The 19,860-nt window shown below is 35.6% G+C and overlaps 1 protein-coding gene across 1 annotated transcript in view; it reads right to left on the bottom strand.

Moving 5' to 3' along the window:
• ADGRV1 (adhesion G protein-coupled receptor V1) overlaps positions 1-19,860 on the bottom strand; it is a 507,230-nt gene that overhangs the window by 304,856 nt on the left and 182,514 nt on the right. Inside the window, exons 53-64 of the mRNA XM_054578596.1 lie at positions 18,952-19,098; positions 16,289-16,544; positions 14,298-14,500; positions 13,160-13,336; positions 12,611-12,793; positions 10,532-10,711; positions 6,794-6,958; positions 4,030-4,147; positions 2,238-2,361; positions 1,206-1,344; positions 831-1,016; positions 333-565 (exon numbers count right to left, since the gene is read on the bottom strand). Of these exons, the coding sequence (XP_054434571.1) occupies positions 333-565; positions 831-1,016; positions 1,206-1,344; positions 2,238-2,361; positions 4,030-4,147; positions 6,794-6,958; positions 10,532-10,711; positions 12,611-12,793; positions 13,160-13,336; positions 14,298-14,500; positions 16,289-16,544; positions 18,952-19,098 (2,111 nt within the window). The remainder of the gene's footprint in view (positions 1-332; positions 566-830; positions 1,017-1,205; positions 1,345-2,237; positions 2,362-4,029; positions 4,148-6,793; positions 6,959-10,531; positions 10,712-12,610; positions 12,794-13,159; positions 13,337-14,297; positions 14,501-16,288; positions 16,545-18,951; positions 19,099-19,860) is intronic.

Here is a 19,860-nt window from a genome sequence, read left to right as displayed (position 1 = left end):
CCAGCTGACCTCTGACCTAGAGAACAGTTACTCTTATTTCCTCACCGAATTACTCTTGCTCAAGCCATGTTCAATTTTCTGGCTGCCTAGAGTGCCTGCACACAAGAGAAATACAACTTTCAGGGGAACAAAAATATTTTAGGACAATGCACAGTGAACAGCCTTTGTCATGATTTCCTACCACACACTGTTCTAATGTCACATAAGCCTATGAAAGAGAAGGGCAAGAACACTTTCACAGTTCTGTATTAATCCCTACACAACCTAGCACTTGCTTTTCCTGTCGCTGTTTCTGTTTTGTTTTCTTTTCCTACTTTCCTTTTTTAGTTTACCTTTCAAGGAGTTCCACTTTCGTAATTACTAGAGAAAATTCCTCAGGGCCTTCAGGAAGGTCATCATCAAGGATTTCAATTTGCACGCTTTTCGCCATCTCCTGCGCTTCAAAGAGGAGCGGCCCTGGCGCAGGGATAAAATCCAAGCCCGCCTCCGCACTCCCACTCACTGTCTGGTACCAGAGTCTCACGGGGCGCAAGGATCCACCCGAACGGATGACTGTGATGTTCACCTGCGGCAAGGAGAGGTTTGTTCTTTGACTCGGATGATTAATCTACCAGAAAACACTTAATTGTGATTGTTTCTAGTTCTATTTACCAGCATTACATTGAAATTATAAATTTCTGAAAGTATGTAAATGACAGTATTAAAATAACAGGAGCAAATCAGTCTGGGAAATCTTTGGAATAAGAAAGAATAAGGAAACACGTTTTAAAGATCACTTCCACATAAAAACCAAAAATGACATTTCAGATTTTAAGCATTTCACACTCTACCCGTTGTACTTCTTCCGATACTCGAAGTTGCTCATGTGAAAAGGCGAACCGGCCATAGGGGAAGTCACTGGCCACCACTGTGATATTGGCAGTGCTGCTGGCTTCACTCAGCACTCCGCCCTCGCTGACGCCAGTGAGCTGAAACTCATAGAAACACTTCTCCTCGGGAATGTCATCATTCAACGCCTACGGGACAAAAAGGACCATTAGCAGCAGAATCTACAACATTTAAAGAGAAAAATATCTATCTCGCAAACAATGACAACAAATCTGGGATGTTAACCATCTCCCATTCCCCTCCACCACCTCACTGCCCCTCCACCCCCACACACAATACAGAGCAAAGGTCGTAACAGAAACCAGTAACATGAATACCTGGATCACCACAATTGCCGTAGACTGTCCTTCTCTCATTGTCAGTTTTCCTGATGTTTTAGCAAACTCCCCTATGGATGGGGGGACGATCCTCCAGTACACCGTGACCTCTCCCCAGATGGCTGGGCCACGAACGAGGCTACAACACACACAAATATTTAACACATTTTTATTGAAGGAACTTTTCCCAGATATTTGCTGTGTCTTTCAACAATGAACAATTTTCATGTATTTCAGGAACATTAGGCGTTTAAATAACCTTATCTATCAACTATAAACCAAAGGAAAGCCTTATAATTCCAAGATAGTAACACTCAGGGTACTGAATTCATGGTAAATTTGCTTGACAAGAATACCAGCAAAAGCTGAATCCTAAAAGTAGAAGGTTTAAAGGAATAAAAAGTTGCTTATAGAATTTCACTTAATACACAAGATACAAAATATTAATAGTCTCACAAAGTTCTCTAAAGAATAGGGAACCCTTGCACATGCATTGCTAATGGAAAAACCAAAAAGGGAAAGTTTTAGTTCAAATTCAGCTACTTCACTGTTAGTTGCTATTCCAATCCCAATTAAAAGACTGTAATAAACAAAGTCACCTATGATCATCACAGAGTTATATACTGGCCCTAACTTTAGAACACTTAGAATCATACAGTGCTTGATTCAGACAGTTTTCTAAGGAATGACTTTGTAGCTAAGAGACAAAGTACAATACATGGCCAGTGACAGACAAGACCGAAAGCACAGATCTGATGTCAATGCAATGTGCTTTCCACAGTATGGGTTGTGCAAATTACCCAAGAAACAGCCAGAAATCTGCTCAAAATCTGACTTCAGTGTAGGTTAGAATATATCTTCAATGTGTACCAAAAATGGGTTCTACTCTCCACAGGATGTTACCAACATATAAAATAACAATGCTTGAAGAATGTGTATGTGTTGAGAACAATGTATTGAAGGGACAAAATTGCAATTTACACAAAACTTTAAAACGCTAACCTGGGTGCAGAAAAATTATGACACCCTTACCTGATGATAGCGGTCCCATTATATTTTGCTGAGGGCTCCCCAATGAGGACGTGCCTGGACGACTGCGCAATCCCAACTTCTCCCAAAGCTCCCTTCTCTCCCCGAAAGATTATAGATGCGCTGCCTAAATTGAAGATGATACAAATACAGATTATATAGCAAACACTTGTATTCACTTAGTACATACCTGCAATGTTCTAAGTGTTTTATGTATACTAATCTTATGCGTTAATCCTCATGGTAATCATATAAGGTAGGTACTACCATTACACTCATTTTACCAACGAAGACATCTAAGTTCATTGATGTACTGAAGAGACTTTGCAAATAACTTCTCCAAGGTCACAGTTTAATGAAAGTGGGCAATAATTCCACTCTCACTGCTGTGATAAGAAAGTAGGCCTCTACCATCTGCATTAATTCACTTCTACAGTAATCATTTTGCCGATCACTGCTCCTGGCTTTCTGGCTGTATCTGTTAGCTAAGGGGCAAAAGCAAGATTTCTTTAAGTTACTTTTTATTTTTAATTTTCTATTATTTGCTTATAAGCATTTATTAAAAACAATAAAATAATCTTACAAAAATAGAAATAAAAACCATATTAAGTAATTTGAGATACATATTATAATTTAGCAGTAACTTGAAGAAAACTGTTTCTGGAAGCACACAGGGTTTCATGAAACAAAGGACTGGACTGCTGTACTCTTTCTTTGGCAATGGAGTAATAAAACCAAGAGGGGTTTGTCATGTACAAATGTGTCACAGTTAGAATTATACTATGAACTTGTTTATATTAATAAATGATTTACCTTGATCCACTGGTAATTTAGCTACCCTAGGCACATATAGTGATACTCGAAAATTTTGAGAATTTCCATGACCACGGAATTCTGCTTTTTTGGCCATGGACCCTTGCAGAGGATGAAGTCTTGATGGCAAGAAAGGGCATGTAACTAAGCGTTTATATCAACGTTGCTGGGCCATTTTTTATGGTTATTACTGTCTGTACCACGATGAAACGATTCAGAACCATTAATCCTTTATCCATATCCAAGAAACAAACTTTAACATGGACTGTAAACAAATAAGAAATAAGGTGCCTGTTTCTGAAATGTCAAAATATCTATGTAATTACTTTCTGATGAAAATAGGTATAGATAGGCTGGAATAAATACAATAATATGATGTTCTAAAATAATATTTTATCATAAAAGTAATATGTGGTCAATGTAAATATGTGTAAAAAATATAGGTAATCAAAAACCACTAATGTTTCAAGTAAACCATTCCAAACATATTTATGATATGCACATGAGAAAAAATGGGATTAATTTGAACATGTTGTTATGAAGCCTGCCTTACTAATATACCAATCATCCATGTAATTAAGTATTCTTAATTTTTAATGTAATTAAGGCCTTTTATATCATATTCTATTGAATAGCCGCATAGTATTCTGTTATATTTAACCTGTCTCTTACCTAGTTAAGTGGATCATTTAGGAAGCTTCCACATTTTATTTCATAAACATTGCTAAATGAAACACTTTTATTTTTTAAAAATCACACAGCTAGGTTGTTATGAAATCTTTGACATATGACCTTACTAACACTAGGTATTAGAATATTACTTTTAAAAATCCTTTAGCTGAAAACATGGGTGGAAAATGACATCTTCATGTTTTAACAAACATTTTAGTCATTATAAAACCTGTTACCTATTTTAGTATTATTTGGTTAGATTTTTCTGAGAAACTACTTGCAATCTCCAAAAAATGTGAACTTCTCTTACCTTTCACTGGAGATATTTCTGCCTCATCAACTGGTATCAGTTGAATGGTGAAATGCCTGTCCTTCTCGAGCACAGTGTCTTGAAGTGTGCGCAACGTAATGGTCTTCTGGGACTCCGTCTACATCAAATGACAGAAATAAATTCTCCAGATTGATTAAAGTCACATTTGGAATATTCTCACTAGTGGGATAATGCGTATACCCATAAGCATTTTTAAAAGTACGTCTTTTTTGTCCCCTAGAATTATGGGTTGCTTCTAAAGAGAATTACAACATAAAAGTTAGCTCTGCCTATAAATACTATTCATGTCCGTAGTGGCAAAAAGGAGGAAAAACTTAACACAACTTCTAAATTTCTAAAAATTTTCAATCATTGAAAGTCCAATCTCTTAAAGAGAGCTAAATGGTTGGAGCATGATATAAAAAGACAAAGGTCATAGGTTTACACTTATAAGGGTTATCTTGCCACTGCGCATTTTGTCTCTGCCCTCTACCCACTCCCACATCCGTCCCAATCCTTCCACAGGTGTTGTCCTCACGAGTGCCCACTATTATTCCTTTCCTCTCTTGCCTTACACTGAGCTCAGTAATTTTTCTGAACATTGGTTAAGTTTTCAGTGTAGGCTGGAAGAGAAGGAACAAAGGAAAGCAAATATAAACAGGACAACTAGGTTAATACTTTGAGATAGCATCATGACAGTTACCATTTTTATCTTTACCTTTCCTACCTCTTCCTTTGTATGCTGATAAAGCAGCTCCATTGTCCTATGCATCACTGATTCATTTTCTACAGTTTGAATTCCGTTTATTCCTTCTCAAGTACATCTTAATTCTACACTTGCATTTTTGAGATTTTCCATATTTTTCATTCAAGTTGTTCTCCAGAGTTCCTTGTATCCATTTTATAATATATGTACTTTAAAAAAATCTTTGTAAGAGTTTCCAGGAAAATGTATACTTCTTGCCTCAGACCTGAGTAAATGTGTTCATGGGGAAATCTATAATTTATGGAATGCAGCAAATCAATCCCATCCATTTTATTTACTGTATATTGTGAACTGGAGGCTCTGACTATGCCTTAGGTACAAGACTGTTCCTTTGAATGGAGACACGTGTATGTCAGAGCTGGATGTATAAGAGCAGTGAAGCTGCTATGCAGTTGTGTATGAAACACACAAGGTTGGTGACTGAAAACCCAGATGGAGAGAGTAAAATACAGAAGGATGTACAAACCCATCTCTCTTGATGCAGTACTCTACAAAAGGATGATCTTATTCCGTGGGGGAAAGATCAGGCTACGTGCCATTTGAATATTGATGTCCTGCTCCAAACCAGAAACCTTTCTAGTCCTCTGGAAAGCAGATCTAGAGATTGGAATCTGATAACTGGAAACTGTTGCTCATTATTACTGAGGAAAATCTTTCTAGAAATCCGAAAGTAATCTCTAAATTTTGTCATTCCAGATAAGTTTTCAGATCATGGCTAGGACAAGCAACTCAGATGTGTCTTGAGTCATCATCTTTCAGAATCTGAGAAAGGAGTGGATGAAATATCTGCAACATCTGGCTTGAAATCATTAATGTCATTAGAGTAACCCATACCTCAAGGCAGAGTGTTAAGTGACAAATGAATTGCCAGAGGGCTTGCTGATTAACTTCTTAATCGCCTATCAGAAAACTGAAAGAAAGTATTTGTTTCAGTGGTGTTTGGTGTTGAAGGCTCTGAAAAAAGATCAACACATTCCCCCCAAAACTAAATCACGCAGTATTGGGATTACCTGATCTTTAAATACGTGGTTGAATTCCTTCCGGAAACCCCCTTGGGAGCTTCTACTCCCATATTTAACTTTTACTCCTATTTCCTTTGTGAAAATTCATCTGTTTATACTTTCTATATCTACTGTATATCTACCAGAACCAATTTCATATAGGTTTTTACATTTATTTGCTTAGATTTGCACGAAGAAGTGTCTTACAATTTTTAGTATCTTCTCTCTTTGAATGGTTATTTTGTACGCTTTTTAAAACTTATTCATCCACTCTACTTTTCTGTTTTTTAATTAATTTCCTTCTTATTACATCTTTATTAATTTAGGAAAGATGTATTCAAACAGGATTCTAAAAGCAAGGTGGAAGGTACAGCCAGGATTCCCTTACATGAGGCTTTGTGTACTGTGTTAAGAGCCTGGATTTCTGTGGGTAAGAAAAAGCCACTGGGCAAGGGGGTGGCATAACATGATATATCTAATAGGATAATAACCCCATCAGTAGCACAAATAATGGACAGAAAAGGGAAAAGATTTGGAATAGAGTTATAAGGTAAAGGACTCTGCTCAATGGAAGATTATGGAGGCAAACGGAGGCAAGCACTGCCGCAGACATGATAGAGGAGGAGGAACAGTGAGAGAAGCTATTTAAAAGGGGAAATTGACAAGACTCAGTGATCAAATACATGCAAGTGTTACATAATGGATAAGAGATGGGGCTGACACCAAGATGTCCAGCTTGGTTCACTGATTTTACCTTCCATCAGGAAAGAAAATGTTGAGAAAGAGTAGTTGTGATGGAGCGATGGAGGCAGTGTCTGAACTGAATGTGATTTCAGACATGTAAGGTTGTGCCTACGTGTGGGTGGGCATCTTTGTGATTTTCCACACAGTGCATATAATTTCACTGAAAGTTCAAACACAATGTAATACTGTAGAAAAGAAAATGAAGCAAAGACAAATTAGAAAGAAACCGCAGGAGTCCAGATGCTGACTATACCTCATCAAAATGAAGTGTCCCAGTCAAAGGACTGAGGTCATCTTTAGCGGTCTCATCCACAGCCCACTGGAGTCGGACGGCTCCCTTTCCTCCTGGGGACCGGACAACTGTCAATGTCACATGTGAATTAGGGTCATCAGACAAAAGGGATTCATCAATCATTACCTGAAAGAAAAAGAAATCCGGTAAGGTTAAAAACAAAAGTAGGAACAACAAACAGAATCTTATTTCTATTTACAATGACTGCAACTTCTGAATTTAGAACTTTATCCACGTCATGTTATAATCAGGGGGCAGAAAAGATATTTCAACACACCCCATTTCCTTTTTGTCCTCGACATTCAGGTACTTGGTATTTCCTAGCTATTCTTGCAAATAAGTGAAGAATGTGACTGAATTCTGACCAAAAATATATAAATACAAGTAACATATGTTACTCATAGTATGGCCATCCACTTCTCACACAATCCTCCATATCTCTTTTCCCCACTTGCCCAGCGAAGAGGTAACTCCCAGGACCTAGAAGAAGACAGAGCCACGAGATGGAAAGAGTCTGGTACCCAAGATGCAAGGTGAAGAAGAGGTGTAAGTAAAACCCCATGTGGGAACACTGATGGAGGACACTTGCATGGAAAAAAAAAAAGAACAGGAAGAGAAATATCTTGTTAACAAAGTAAGATTTGGGGGTTCTTTTAATGACCATTAGACATTCCACGTAATATGGACTTAAACTGTCTTCTGAATGACCTGCAGTTTGCCAAGTTTAGTAAATTCAAATTTAAGAGACTTTATTATCATGACATAAAGAGAGAAGGAATTTCAGTACGTTAATTTACCTATACTATTTATTTTCTACACAATATCCTTATTAAGAGGCGTGGTTCAACTGAATTACATATATTGACTCTGTGAAGCCAAGTCCAAATTGAGTGCATAATATCCACCTGTTTATGTAAATACAAAACACAACACAATGTTCTCCATTTTCAAGATAGACAACTAATCTAATTTTGGTTTGGTTTTCCATGAGATTTTGCATTGATGCCTAGAGTAGGGATTTGGAGCAAACTGATGCTGAGTTTCTGTTCTATGTCAGTTGCACATACTTAAACTTACGGAAGCTCACAGAAATCTGTGAGGGCCAACTATTTATACATGTATTTGGAGACGAGGAACCTGGAATCTAGTTAAGATGTGTGACACCACACCCAGTATGATTCATGTCACTCCTCAGAGGCTGGAAGTACTGAATAAGACATAAACAAAATGAGGAAGGAAAAAATCCATTATAAACCAACTGCACATACAAGTCCTTCTTGTTTTCATAGATAATATTTTCACTTAGGTTTCACAAGGTTTTCTTGAGCCTCTGCTATTCTCAGTGCTTTATATACTTAGCACATTGTCCTCATGAACAGCTTATTAATCTTGACAGATTTATATTTACGATCTTTTCTCAATGTTCCTCAGTGCTGAATCTAATCTGTAGCATCAAATAAGGCTAACAGAATGTTCACTGTGTGCCCAGTATTATCTTAGATACAAGTTAAAAGATAAACCCCATGTTATCGTAAGCCTTTGGAAGAAAGAAAGATAGGATAAAAGGAAAGTGGCCACAAAGGGCTGGTAACAAGCTAATAGTAACACCAGCAACAATAAAAACAGCAATTGACACCTGCTGAATTATAGCCCAGTTATAGGTGCTTCACATATATCAATTCATTTACTCCTCATAACAAGGGTTATGAGGGATAACACATTAGGGGTTTGGGTGACCTAACTCTTACTTTTAGACTGTAAGACAAACTGGAAATTTGAGGCTATTTCGAAACAGTAAGCTATGAGATCCCAGACCAAGAATGCTTTAAAATTTATACACTATAGTACTTAAAATAAAATGAATAAACAGGGGGGGGGGGGGGGAAGGGGGGGGGGGGGCCGGGGGAATTTAACTCCTTCCACCCCCGGGAAGAGAAAAAAATAAAAAATATAAAAAAAAAAATAGAGAAGGAAGAGGGGAAAAAAAAGAAAATGATGGGGGGGGGGGGGGGGAGAAAATGGGTAAGCGCCACAAAAAAAGAAAAACAAAAGAAAAAGAAGGAGGGGGGGAGGGAAGGGAAGGGAAAAAAAAAAAAAAAAAAAGGGGGAAAAGTTTTTTATGAAGAGTAACGTAAGTCTTCATTTCCCCTAACAGTGAAAGCTTATAAATAAGCCAACCAGTATCTAAGTCCAAAAAGAGTAAAAGTTAAAAACAAAAACATTATTATAAGGTTTCACCAGTTAGAGGTGTGACTGCTAAGCCTGAAACTTTCATCTAACTTCAGAAGCTAATGGAGACATTGTGTAAAATTTAAACTACACATTGATATGTACTGAAATATTTCTTTGCATATATGCCAAGAAAGCAAGCCCAGGTAGAAATACAACAAAATATTAGCGATGCCTATCTCAGGGTAGTAAAACTACGAATACTTTTACTCTCTTCTTTATATATATTTTTGTCTTTTTCCAGACTTTTTATGTTGCCTGGGGACATTCACAGCTACTTTCCTGGGAACCTGCAACTCCTCACAAACACTCATGTCTGCCTGTCCGCCCCTCCCACCCCACGGAAAGAAGAGCCTCACTAGGCTACAGCAGGAGTATGTTCTGTCCCTCTTATGGTTTCCATTTTCTTATGAAGTTGAAATTTCAGTGATCGAAACATTTGACGATTATTAGGGTACTGATATATGGGACGCCCAGCACAGGTAGGCAAGTAGTAGATCTAGCGCTGCATCCACATGCATCCACACAATAGCAATGGCGATGGGCATTACAGCAATTTGTTGTTATTTAAAATTCTCAATGGTGAATTACTGACTATACATAATTAAATGTATCCCAATACATTTAATTAAATGAAGGGAGCAGTGACAGAAGGAGCCAGAAAAGTTATTCTGTATCCCAAAATTAACTAAATATTTTTATGATTATTTCATCTCAGAATTTTCTTTGAAAGGTAAAGTCATAATTATGACACAACTATCATGTCATAATAATTATGATACAATTATCATGTCATAATAATTATGATACAATTTAGAGTACTTTATTGTATATTTAAGACATAGGGATAATTTAGTAGTAATCACTAAACCGGGCTGCACAAATGATTAGTTTTTTTTTTCTCTTAGTGGTTGAACCAATAATAATTGGGCTCCCTTTTCCAGGTCTCAGAAGTAGACAACCAATGATGAATAACAGAGGAAAAAAAGAGAAGGAATAGAGAGAAACACAAGAGCTGGGGTGATTGTGGTGTTTTGTTCAATATAAGTCAAGAAAGAGTACCAGAAGGCAAGGTGACAAATACCTCCCCAGCTAAATCCACCTGGGGTATAACACGACATCGATGACAGAATCTGGCCTTGCGACCAGGATGGTGGTCTGGCACCAGGGCAGGCAGAGAACAAATGTATGGGCAAAAAAGTATATCTTGGTCTATCAAGTCCAGTAAGTAGGAATCTGTTCCATTTTGGAATTGTCTAATGTAAGGGATCTCATTACTATCAAACTTCATAGATTGGATGATTAGCCTCTTATTCAATAGTCAACTCAAAAGAGCCTCCTTGAGAATAGAATCACAAGTAAACAGTTAGGAGGAGGTTTTTAAAAAAAAAGAAAGACATCTTTCTACTAAAAATTACACAAAACATTAGCCTAGAGGAACTGCCTCCTCCCCCAATATGTTTAACTTACAGTCTTTTCTTCAAATCCAAATACTCCAAATGGAGAATCATTTTGTGGAATAACAACAGTTACTACAGTATCATCACCAAGCCTGCCACCTCCAGTCACCCTGATTAAGGAAATACTGAAAGTCTCCATGAGTTCAAATTCCACGTCATCAGTAATGGTGATTTCAATCATGGCAGCGACCTACCAAAGAAAAGGAAAGAAGGAAATGGGAGAGAAAGAGAAACAAGAGAGGGAGGGAGAGGGAAGGAGTATACAATGTAACAGCAATTTTTGAACACATACAGTTTATTTTTTAGATGAAATTTATAAACAGCACAAAAGAAAAATGCCAGATTTTTTGCCTGTTATGTTTGTAACACATTTTAAAGTCACATATATTTATTATATTTCAAAGTCAGAAGTCTACAGCCTATTATTTTTATTATATAGAAAACTACATATGTAATAAAATATAGTGCTTTGGGATACCAAAAAAAAACAGTGAAGCCTTACTCTTGAACAAAAATATATAAGATGCCGTGTAGGCCCTAATAAGCTTTGCAGAAACGTAAATTTTAGTATACTTGGTATTAACATTACATGATATAAAATGGTACCATAGAAATTATCATTGTCCCCTCCAATTAGAATATATCCCTTTGGTTCCAAACATTGTTCTTATAATGTAGGGGAAAAAGAAAGGCGGGAAGAAAACTTGTGCTGTTCTTAAATGTTTGTGATGAGGACTTTGTTCATTTGTCTGGGTATACTTAAAAAGTTTTTATAACTTATAAGTAACTAAAACTTAGTGCAGCTGGTGATTTCACTGTTGGTGATAATAAATATCCCAGCTATATCTCATATTTAAATACTTTTGTGTCTGAAAGGGAAATTTCAGTACTTTGACATAGGCACTTACTAGAAAATGAAATTTTCTACTTAAATCTACCTAAAACCTTTAATTTAATAACAGATAAAAGTGAGAAATCTGAATGTCACACTTGAAGAGGCAGAAACCTGAAAAAAAATCAAATGCTAAAGTGGAAGCTTATTAAAGTATCTGCACCTCAAATATGTACTTTTCTACATGATGGTAAATTTAATAATAATGATTATCTTAAGAAAGCTGCTAAATGATAAACTTCAACCCAATGCACAGAATAAAGTGCTAATAACAGACTTAAAGTTAGAAGACTTCTTCAGTGAGAAACCAACTTATTTGTTTCTGCTTTTAACATAAAAAGTTTTTCCTACTTTTAGTAGAAAATATTTTAATTTCTAAATTTGTTAAAATGTCATGACTTCAAATATTAACAAAAATGGGCCTTTATGTGTAAGAAAATCTAGATCTGTATGCTTATTTTTAGCTGCATTTACTGCCCACCAATGTACAACTAATAAGTTGCACACAATGCTAATTAGTCTAGGCAAACTCAGACTATTTAGACAGATACTGCTCTTTGAAGTTGGTAACATTTTCATGGTTGTTCACATGCTTTTTCCATTTATCAATTTAAAAATATATATGAGATCCTATTCTTACATATTACAAAAATGTCATAATCCTTGTGAAATAATTTGTAATTGCTAAGACTGGTTGCCACAAATCTAGAATATTGTCTTTTGATTTTTTTCCAAGCTTGAAATATTTTGTTCCTTTTCTGTCATTTTAGTCTTTTCTATATCAATAAAAATGTTTGGAATGTTACATAATAAATGTGAATGCTTGTAGTGCAATTCCTAAATAGATATCTGTATTTACAAGCATTAAGAAATAAAAGAACCTACAATTCATAGGAACAGTTCATCAGGCAGTTTTTTTTTATACATTCTTAGATACCTCTAAGCCAATTATCATCTTCTTTTATAACTTCTTTTTAAAATAGAATCAGGTGGAGAAGTTCAGAGAATGGTGAGATACTTGACTTTTTATTTCTCTTCCTATGTCCATTAATTAACTATACTTTAACAATATTTCTGTCTGGCTTAACAAAAGTTTAGAGTACAATTTGCAATTGCTATTGCACAGTCATTTAATGGATACCTATAAAATGTTTGAGGTAGAGCCAAAAAATGCTAATATGTTCATAACTAGCATACTTGTTTATCTGCAAATTCAAGAATCCCATGAGATGGCTTAAAGTCTCCCAGGCCAGCACTGTCCAGTGTTGCTTTCCAATAAACATTTACTGCCCCAAAGCTCCCAGCCAGCCGGACTACTGGAACTCGGAGAATGTTCAAGGGTGGAGGCACCTCGTACGCAGTAATAACCCCAACAGCATCCTTCAAGTGAAGAATACAAGTTAAAATGCAAGACAAAAGTAATTCTTATAAGTCATCACTTTCTAAATTCATTTTTGGTACCTGTAGTTCCTAAACTTCACCCATCAAAGTAGAAATCTACAGTTGGATTATAAGCACGCATAATATGTGTTCAGAACTCTTACACCTAAATGCAGTAGGAATAAATGTACATAATCCTTTGGCCTAGCTCAAAGAAAACTTAGAATTAGTTTGTAAGACAAATTTTAAGATATATTTATAAATATCTTCAAGCAAAGCCACGTGTTTTGCAGAAAATACATGACACTGGCCAAATTGGCAGGCGCAAGCTCCTATTTACTATAGACACAGGAAAGTTCATCTCACTCTGGTAACATGAAACTTAAAAATTCCTCTGGGATCATCATTTTCTTCTATCATTATCGCAACTGTTTCCATCCCAGGCCTCCGAACACTTGGCTGGCCCGCAGAGAAGTCAGAGTTCACCAGGTACACCTTGGTGATGTTGACAATAAATCCTTCCTCCAATTCAGGAGCATCATCCTGGAGGTGGGCAGGGAGGCAGGGGGAGAGAAATGGTCTTTACTTTTTTAAAATATATATACTTTGGGTAGTTGATATTTTTCAGTAAGGAACAGAGGAGTCTCCACATGAATGGATAGCTATATCACACATGCAAAGAAGAATTTCTCTGTATATTTGAATACGTTCCTAGTGTCAACATCAGAATCTTAGGGGATATTCAAGTTTTTCAGCAATGTTTTAATAGAAGCCTCATATTTATTAGAAAGTAAAAAAATTTTTAGAATTCCATCCTGCAATTTTGACCAGGTTGTATTAAATGTTTTACACGTATGATACCTGCCCCCCAAATCTAGGACAAACTGGAAAATGCTACATCTTAAAAGTAAAAGTCCTAGACTTGTAAATCTAGACATAACCCTACATTTCAATTAACTTTTTCAAGATTGTTACCTTATTTTTGAATAGATGATAAAAAATTTGAAAAGGTGAAGAGAATACATAGTGAAAAGGAAAGGAAACTTTTGTTCTGTCCCATCCTCCATGTCTTTCCTATGACTTCTCCAGAAGCCACTATCACCTAATACCATTAAGTACCACTGTTAGTACCACTAATAGTTACATATTATATTTAACAATATATGATATACTTAATATTATATATAGTATTATAACATGTAAGTACAATATTTAATTATATCATATTATTAATAACACTATTGACCACTTTCAGTTTCTTAAGGATCATTGAGAAAGTGCTAAAACCAGATCTAAATGATCTGAAGATTCAAGTAATTGTTTGATTGCTTGATTCAAGTAATTGTTTCATTAAGTGAAAATATTGCCCTATCAAATGAAAAATAAAAATAACTAGATTGATCTGCACATTTTATGATTTCATTTACAAATTAAAAACAATTAACCAGACAAAATAGTGGATTGAATCAGACATATAATCATATTTATTGCAGCCTAGACTCACCGGCAAAATGGCAACTTGGGCATAAGTTTTTTTTATGTTTTCTTTCATTATTATTATTGTTTCTTGTAGCACATAATCTTCATTCTCGGTAGCTTGATTATTGATGGGCAATAAGAAATTAGGTTTAGCTATCAAATGAATGGCCACATCTCCACGTAGTCCTTTATGTCGAACAATTTGTAACTGAAGAATGGTGATGTTCTCTGTGAGAGAGATGCCTCAAGTAACTAAGATTTTCTATCTGCTGTCAGTGCTATTCCAAGCCCTTACGGTACAGTGTTCTGCACTATCTCTTTTAGACAGTTAAGGAAAGAGAAGGGAAATAAAGACAATGTTCATTCCCAAGGAGTATTTTGTGCTTTGCTCACCCTTGTCCCCAAAGTTGTGCTGAGAATCACCATACACTGAGCTAGCACTATAACCCAGTTCTAAACCCTCACTTCTGGTTTTCTAACATACTTTCCTACATTGCCTATGTCATGCGCTTTAACAACTTGCTGAAGTCTTAGGAAAGTGTACACATGCAGGTTGAGCAGAGGTGCTAATTACAAATGCTAAGGAGATTCTTCAAAAATGAAAAATTAAACACCAAAGTCATCACTTAATAACTAATGATTAAAAAATTTTGTTTTTATAGTGGCATGTCCATCATGAGGCTCACAGTATTCCATAGCACCTATTTTTATTTCATTTCTTAGATTTTTAAAATTTAATTTGCCATATAGATGAAGAAAGAAATGTTTGTCAATCTTCCCTACTCATATGTGAGTTTCTAATAAACAAATACGGTGTCTTTGTTTTCAGTATGCACAGTACAATTTTTGGTACTTACTAGCTGCTTCAAAATTATATGTTAAATAAATAAATGAACAGATCATTTTATTTTATTTCGATTGCTTCTGTTCCTATATAAACAGAAATAAAAAGGCCCAGGTGCATAATTACATTTTTTCCATCAACTCTTTAAATGAAAGGTCCTTGAAAAATGTCCATGTTGCTAACAGAAACTTTTAGAAACTTTACACAGCATACTCTAAACACATACATATTATATACAGGGGTGGACAAAAGTAGGTTTACAGTTGTGAGTGTGCAAACCAGAGTTTATTCTTATATTATTTATTAATTATTCTATTATTTGTATTAATATTTCCATACAAACTGTCATCTTACTTTTGACAACCCCTGTATATATACTTTTTAAAAAATATTTTATTAATTTATTTTGAGAGAAGAGGGAAGGAAGAAAGAAAGAGAGAGAGAAACATTGATATGTGAGAGAGACATTAATCAGTTGCCTCTCACAGGCCCCCAACCGGGAACTTGGCCTGCAACCCAGACATGTGGCCCAACCTGGAATTAAACCGATGTCCTTAATGATTTTTAAGCCAGTGCTTAATCCTCTGAGCCACGCCAGCCAGGGCACATATTCTTTTATTTAAGTAAGTCAAATGACCTTAACTACAAAAGTCCACTTATAAACTTACATGAAGTTATTCATGTAAAGATTTCAGCAGTAAGCTCAAAGGAAATAGGGACTGATCACTGTATTTCAGAGCGAATATTATTCTAACTACTACTTCAGGTTATAGTTAAGAGCTGGAGTACCATATGCATTTCTTTGTGTTGCTCCTTGTTTCCTGTAACTATTGAAAATCTATAGAGAGGAAATCAGAGTGAGGAAAAAGGACAGCTAAATGAAGGATGAAAAAGAGAAAGTAAAATAAAAATCAATCCCCTTTACTGCAATGATTTACTAAAATATGAGTATTTCTATTATGATAGAAATGTCTCAAAAAAGTAAAAGTATTTTCTATATCATTATTACTGAATGCTTACATTATCATAAAATTCAGTAAATATAAAGTAAAAAGGATTACCACCTGTCAAACTAAATAATGTCATATAAAAAGAGAAATGTACATCTCTAGTAAATATTTGAGTTAAATTATCCAATTAAACTTACTAGAAAAATGTTCAACAAAATTTACCTTTAGGCTCTGCTACTCTCACATAGAGAGACTCAGCATGCCAGCCCACCACTCCATAGGGTGAGTCGCTGGGCAGAGTGGTTATCACAGACTTCTTTCTTTTCTGATCTATAGTGGCGCCTTTGGATGGGTCCGCAACCCCTTCCGTGCTGATATGGGTGAGTGTTACAATCACAGTTTCTGATAATTCTGGTACATCGTCAGCAAGAACAGTCAGAGTGATTGTAGATAGTGCCTGGCCTTCAGAAAATGAAATCTAAAATTTTTTAAAAGAGAAGGTTTTACTTATTTTTTCATTATCACTGTGCAGTAAGAATATCAGAAGGTTAGATTTTTTTTTCATATTGGTTACAACTTAAATAACAAGAGATATTTAAGAACATATCTAGAAATCAAACATCTTTCATGTTAATAGTGGAAGCTTGTTAAGAAAAAAGGTAGGCCATTACTAAAACTTAAGCAAATAAAACATGTAGCCAAATTGCCATATCCTGAAGCCTACATTCTGTTAAAATACAGAGTACATGGTCTCCCCTCTGGGAATCTATGTCCTAGATACCATACATAAAAATCTATAAATATTAAGAAGGTGGCATATAGTTTAAACATTTTTCTTTACAAAAGTTTTCCAGAATTGCTATTTCCTTAGGGAAACTTTGATGACATGTATCATTTAACAATGATTTAACCAAAACAGAGGTAGAGAACAAAGAATAGGCAGAGACACAGATCAGAATCTCTCCCTTTTTAAAAAAATTTTTATTGCATTTTTTCCATTATCATTTAGTCCCCTTACACTCTCCTCTCTGCTGCAATCACCGCACTGTTGCAATCACCACACTGTTGCCCATGTCCATGAGCCTTTTTCCCTTTTTTGCTCAATCCCTCCACCCCAACCTCTCCTCACTTAGCTGTCATCCTGTTCTCTATCTATGAGTCTGTCTCTATTTGGCTGTTCAGTTTAGATCATCTCTCTTCTCCTTTCATGTCTCCACTGTCTGAAGGGTCAAATCCAAATTTGCTTGATTGCATCAAGTTCTTTCCAATAAGGTTTCTTTCTGCTGCTTGAATTTCATTTACCATCATTCCCCACCTCATGCCTTATTCTCCAGCAATATGGCTGCACAATTATTCAAACTAGCATTACAGGCCTATTTTGTTGACATTCATCTCTCCACCTTGAAAAGGTACTTGAGGATATAAACTAAAGAGCTTTATTAATGAAATCAGGAGTCAGAAAACTACTGCCCTTTGACCAAATCCATTTTTTATAAATGGAGTTTTATTAGAATACAAGCTCATTCAATTGCCCATCGTCTATTGCTGTAAGTGTATGACAAAGCTGGGAAAGAAACTATATAGACCTCAATGTCTAAAATATTTACTATGGGACCTTTTACAGAAAGAATTTACTGACCTTTGGGTAAAATAATTATGCATTTACAGTTAATAGTATTAAAATACTATTATGCATTTAAATTATAATTTTAATGTTTATATAAGATATATTAATTGGGAAAATATAATTCAGAACACACAGAATCTGAGAGAGATAACTCATAGTTTTTGTAGCATGCATAAAGTAAATATTCAGTGCAATAAAATTTGCCATATTAAGACAGTGAAGTGCTACTCACCTTTCAAATGATATAGAAAGCTGGAAATAATGGACCAAAATACCCATCTTTCAAGGGAATTTTTCAGGGAAGCATCTGGGCTAAATACATGGATTAATCTATGAAACCCAAGCCAAGGAGACAACCCATTTTCCAATGAGGAACTAAAGGCTCCTTGAACCCTCCTTGTGAGTCTTCTGCTTCTTTGGCCCATTCTGAACCTGTGCCCCAATTTTATGCTATCTTCCAACAGTAGATAATGTGATCCTCTGCTCAGATATCTTCTTGAGGCTAATACACCTATCCCCCAGCTGCTTGGAATAAGAGTCTCTGTGCTTCTTTCTGGGAACTGCCTTAGCTGCAGCAACTGTTTCACCCAAGGTTATGCCCCACCCAGAGGGAAACTGAAGGTCAAGGGTGGCTAAAACAGATGCAACATCTCAGTCCCTTGACCCGAATGGAAATAACTGCAAAGGACCAGCTTAGCTCCAGAACCCCTTCATAGGTTCAACAATCACCTGTGATCAACTTCTCCCTCTGCACATTCCCATCTTCCTCACTTCATTCTAAGTGTACCTTCCCAATGAACTTAAACCTTCAATCTCAGAATCTATTTACAGGAAACTAAGGTTACATCACTCAACATCTCATCATCTCTGGTCTGCTTTTTTATACATCTGGCTATTTTATACAAACTTATTTACTATTTACTGCTTCCATTTACCCAAATCTTGAAACCACATTTCCATCCCCAGTTTGATTGGTTTTATCCTCTGACAATGTAATGGATACACAATTTGGCCAACCAATGTACTGAGCCTTAAAAGGAATGACTTTTTATAGATAACTTTTGCATTATATAGAAAAAAAGAACAACAATCACAATAAAACTAACCTTAAATTGTATCCCTCTCTATGGTGATTATTAGGAATCCAATGTTGACATGGTCAAACTCAAACACTTCATCCATAAAGCAGGGTTTGGTGCCATGCATTAGTAATAACCCTAATTTAGAAGTGACTCATATTATTTTATAAATTACATACCACTCCTGAGGTAGGAAATATATCACTGATACTTCCGTCAGCTTCCCATGCTATGGTTATACGACCGTAAGTTCCTTTTAAGCGCTCAACATTCAAGGTTAGTAGGCTATCTTGCTCCATTTCTTCTACTTGCTTATATAGTGAATTCTGAAAAATTACATGAAGTCACAAAGGTTATTTGAAATTACCTATGTAGGCTTTTACTTCATGCTACCACACATCTGCAAACTTCAGTGTGAAGCAATATGATACATTAAGTGAAAAACAATAATTAAAAATTATAATATAGGATGGCTGTGATTCCATTTAAAAACATGCATGTTTGAAAAATACTAAGTTAAAATGAATGGAAATGTAATTTTTTAGGATTATATTTACTTTTCCTGCTTCTATATTTTTTAATTTTCTTCAATGAACATATATTATTTTTATACTCAGAAACAACACTTTTTTTAAAATGTACATAGCACATAACAAGTTTGTAGAATGGAAAGGACACTAGAGTTAGGAGGAGAAGGAAGTTTTTCTTTGTAACCTCTGGTAATCCTTCTAGGTCTTTGCTTTCTATTTATAAAGAGTTTAATGAACATGATCTCCAAGGTCCCACCCAAATGAATGATGCCATGAGAATCAGGCTCTTTCTGATTCTTTACAGTGTCTCTTATCCTTAAATTTATATTCTCTGAAATGTTTCTACAGGCTGTCCTGTTTCCATTGATGTTTCATCTAGCTCATGTTCTTTATGACTATTGTTCCTGCCAGAAATATCCTTTTCCATTATGTTTGAATTCCTTACTGTTTTCTCATCTCTACTTCTAGCCTCCTTCCTTTGTTCCAAACTGACTTTTACCTCCGGGTGCCTATAATATTCCTTGGTTGACACTTGCAACATCTCTTGCCAGCCATTTA

Source organism: Pteronotus mesoamericanus, unplaced genomic scaffold (genome assembly GCF_021234165.1).
Source record: "Pteronotus mesoamericanus isolate MK-2021 breed Mesoamerican mustached bat unplaced genomic scaffold, CSHL_Meso_final contig_50, whole genome shotgun sequence".
NCBI classification, from domain to species: domain Eukaryota; kingdom Metazoa; phylum Chordata; class Mammalia; order Chiroptera; family Mormoopidae; genus Pteronotus; species Pteronotus mesoamericanus.
This window is presented reverse-complemented; position numbering and strand designations above follow the sequence as displayed.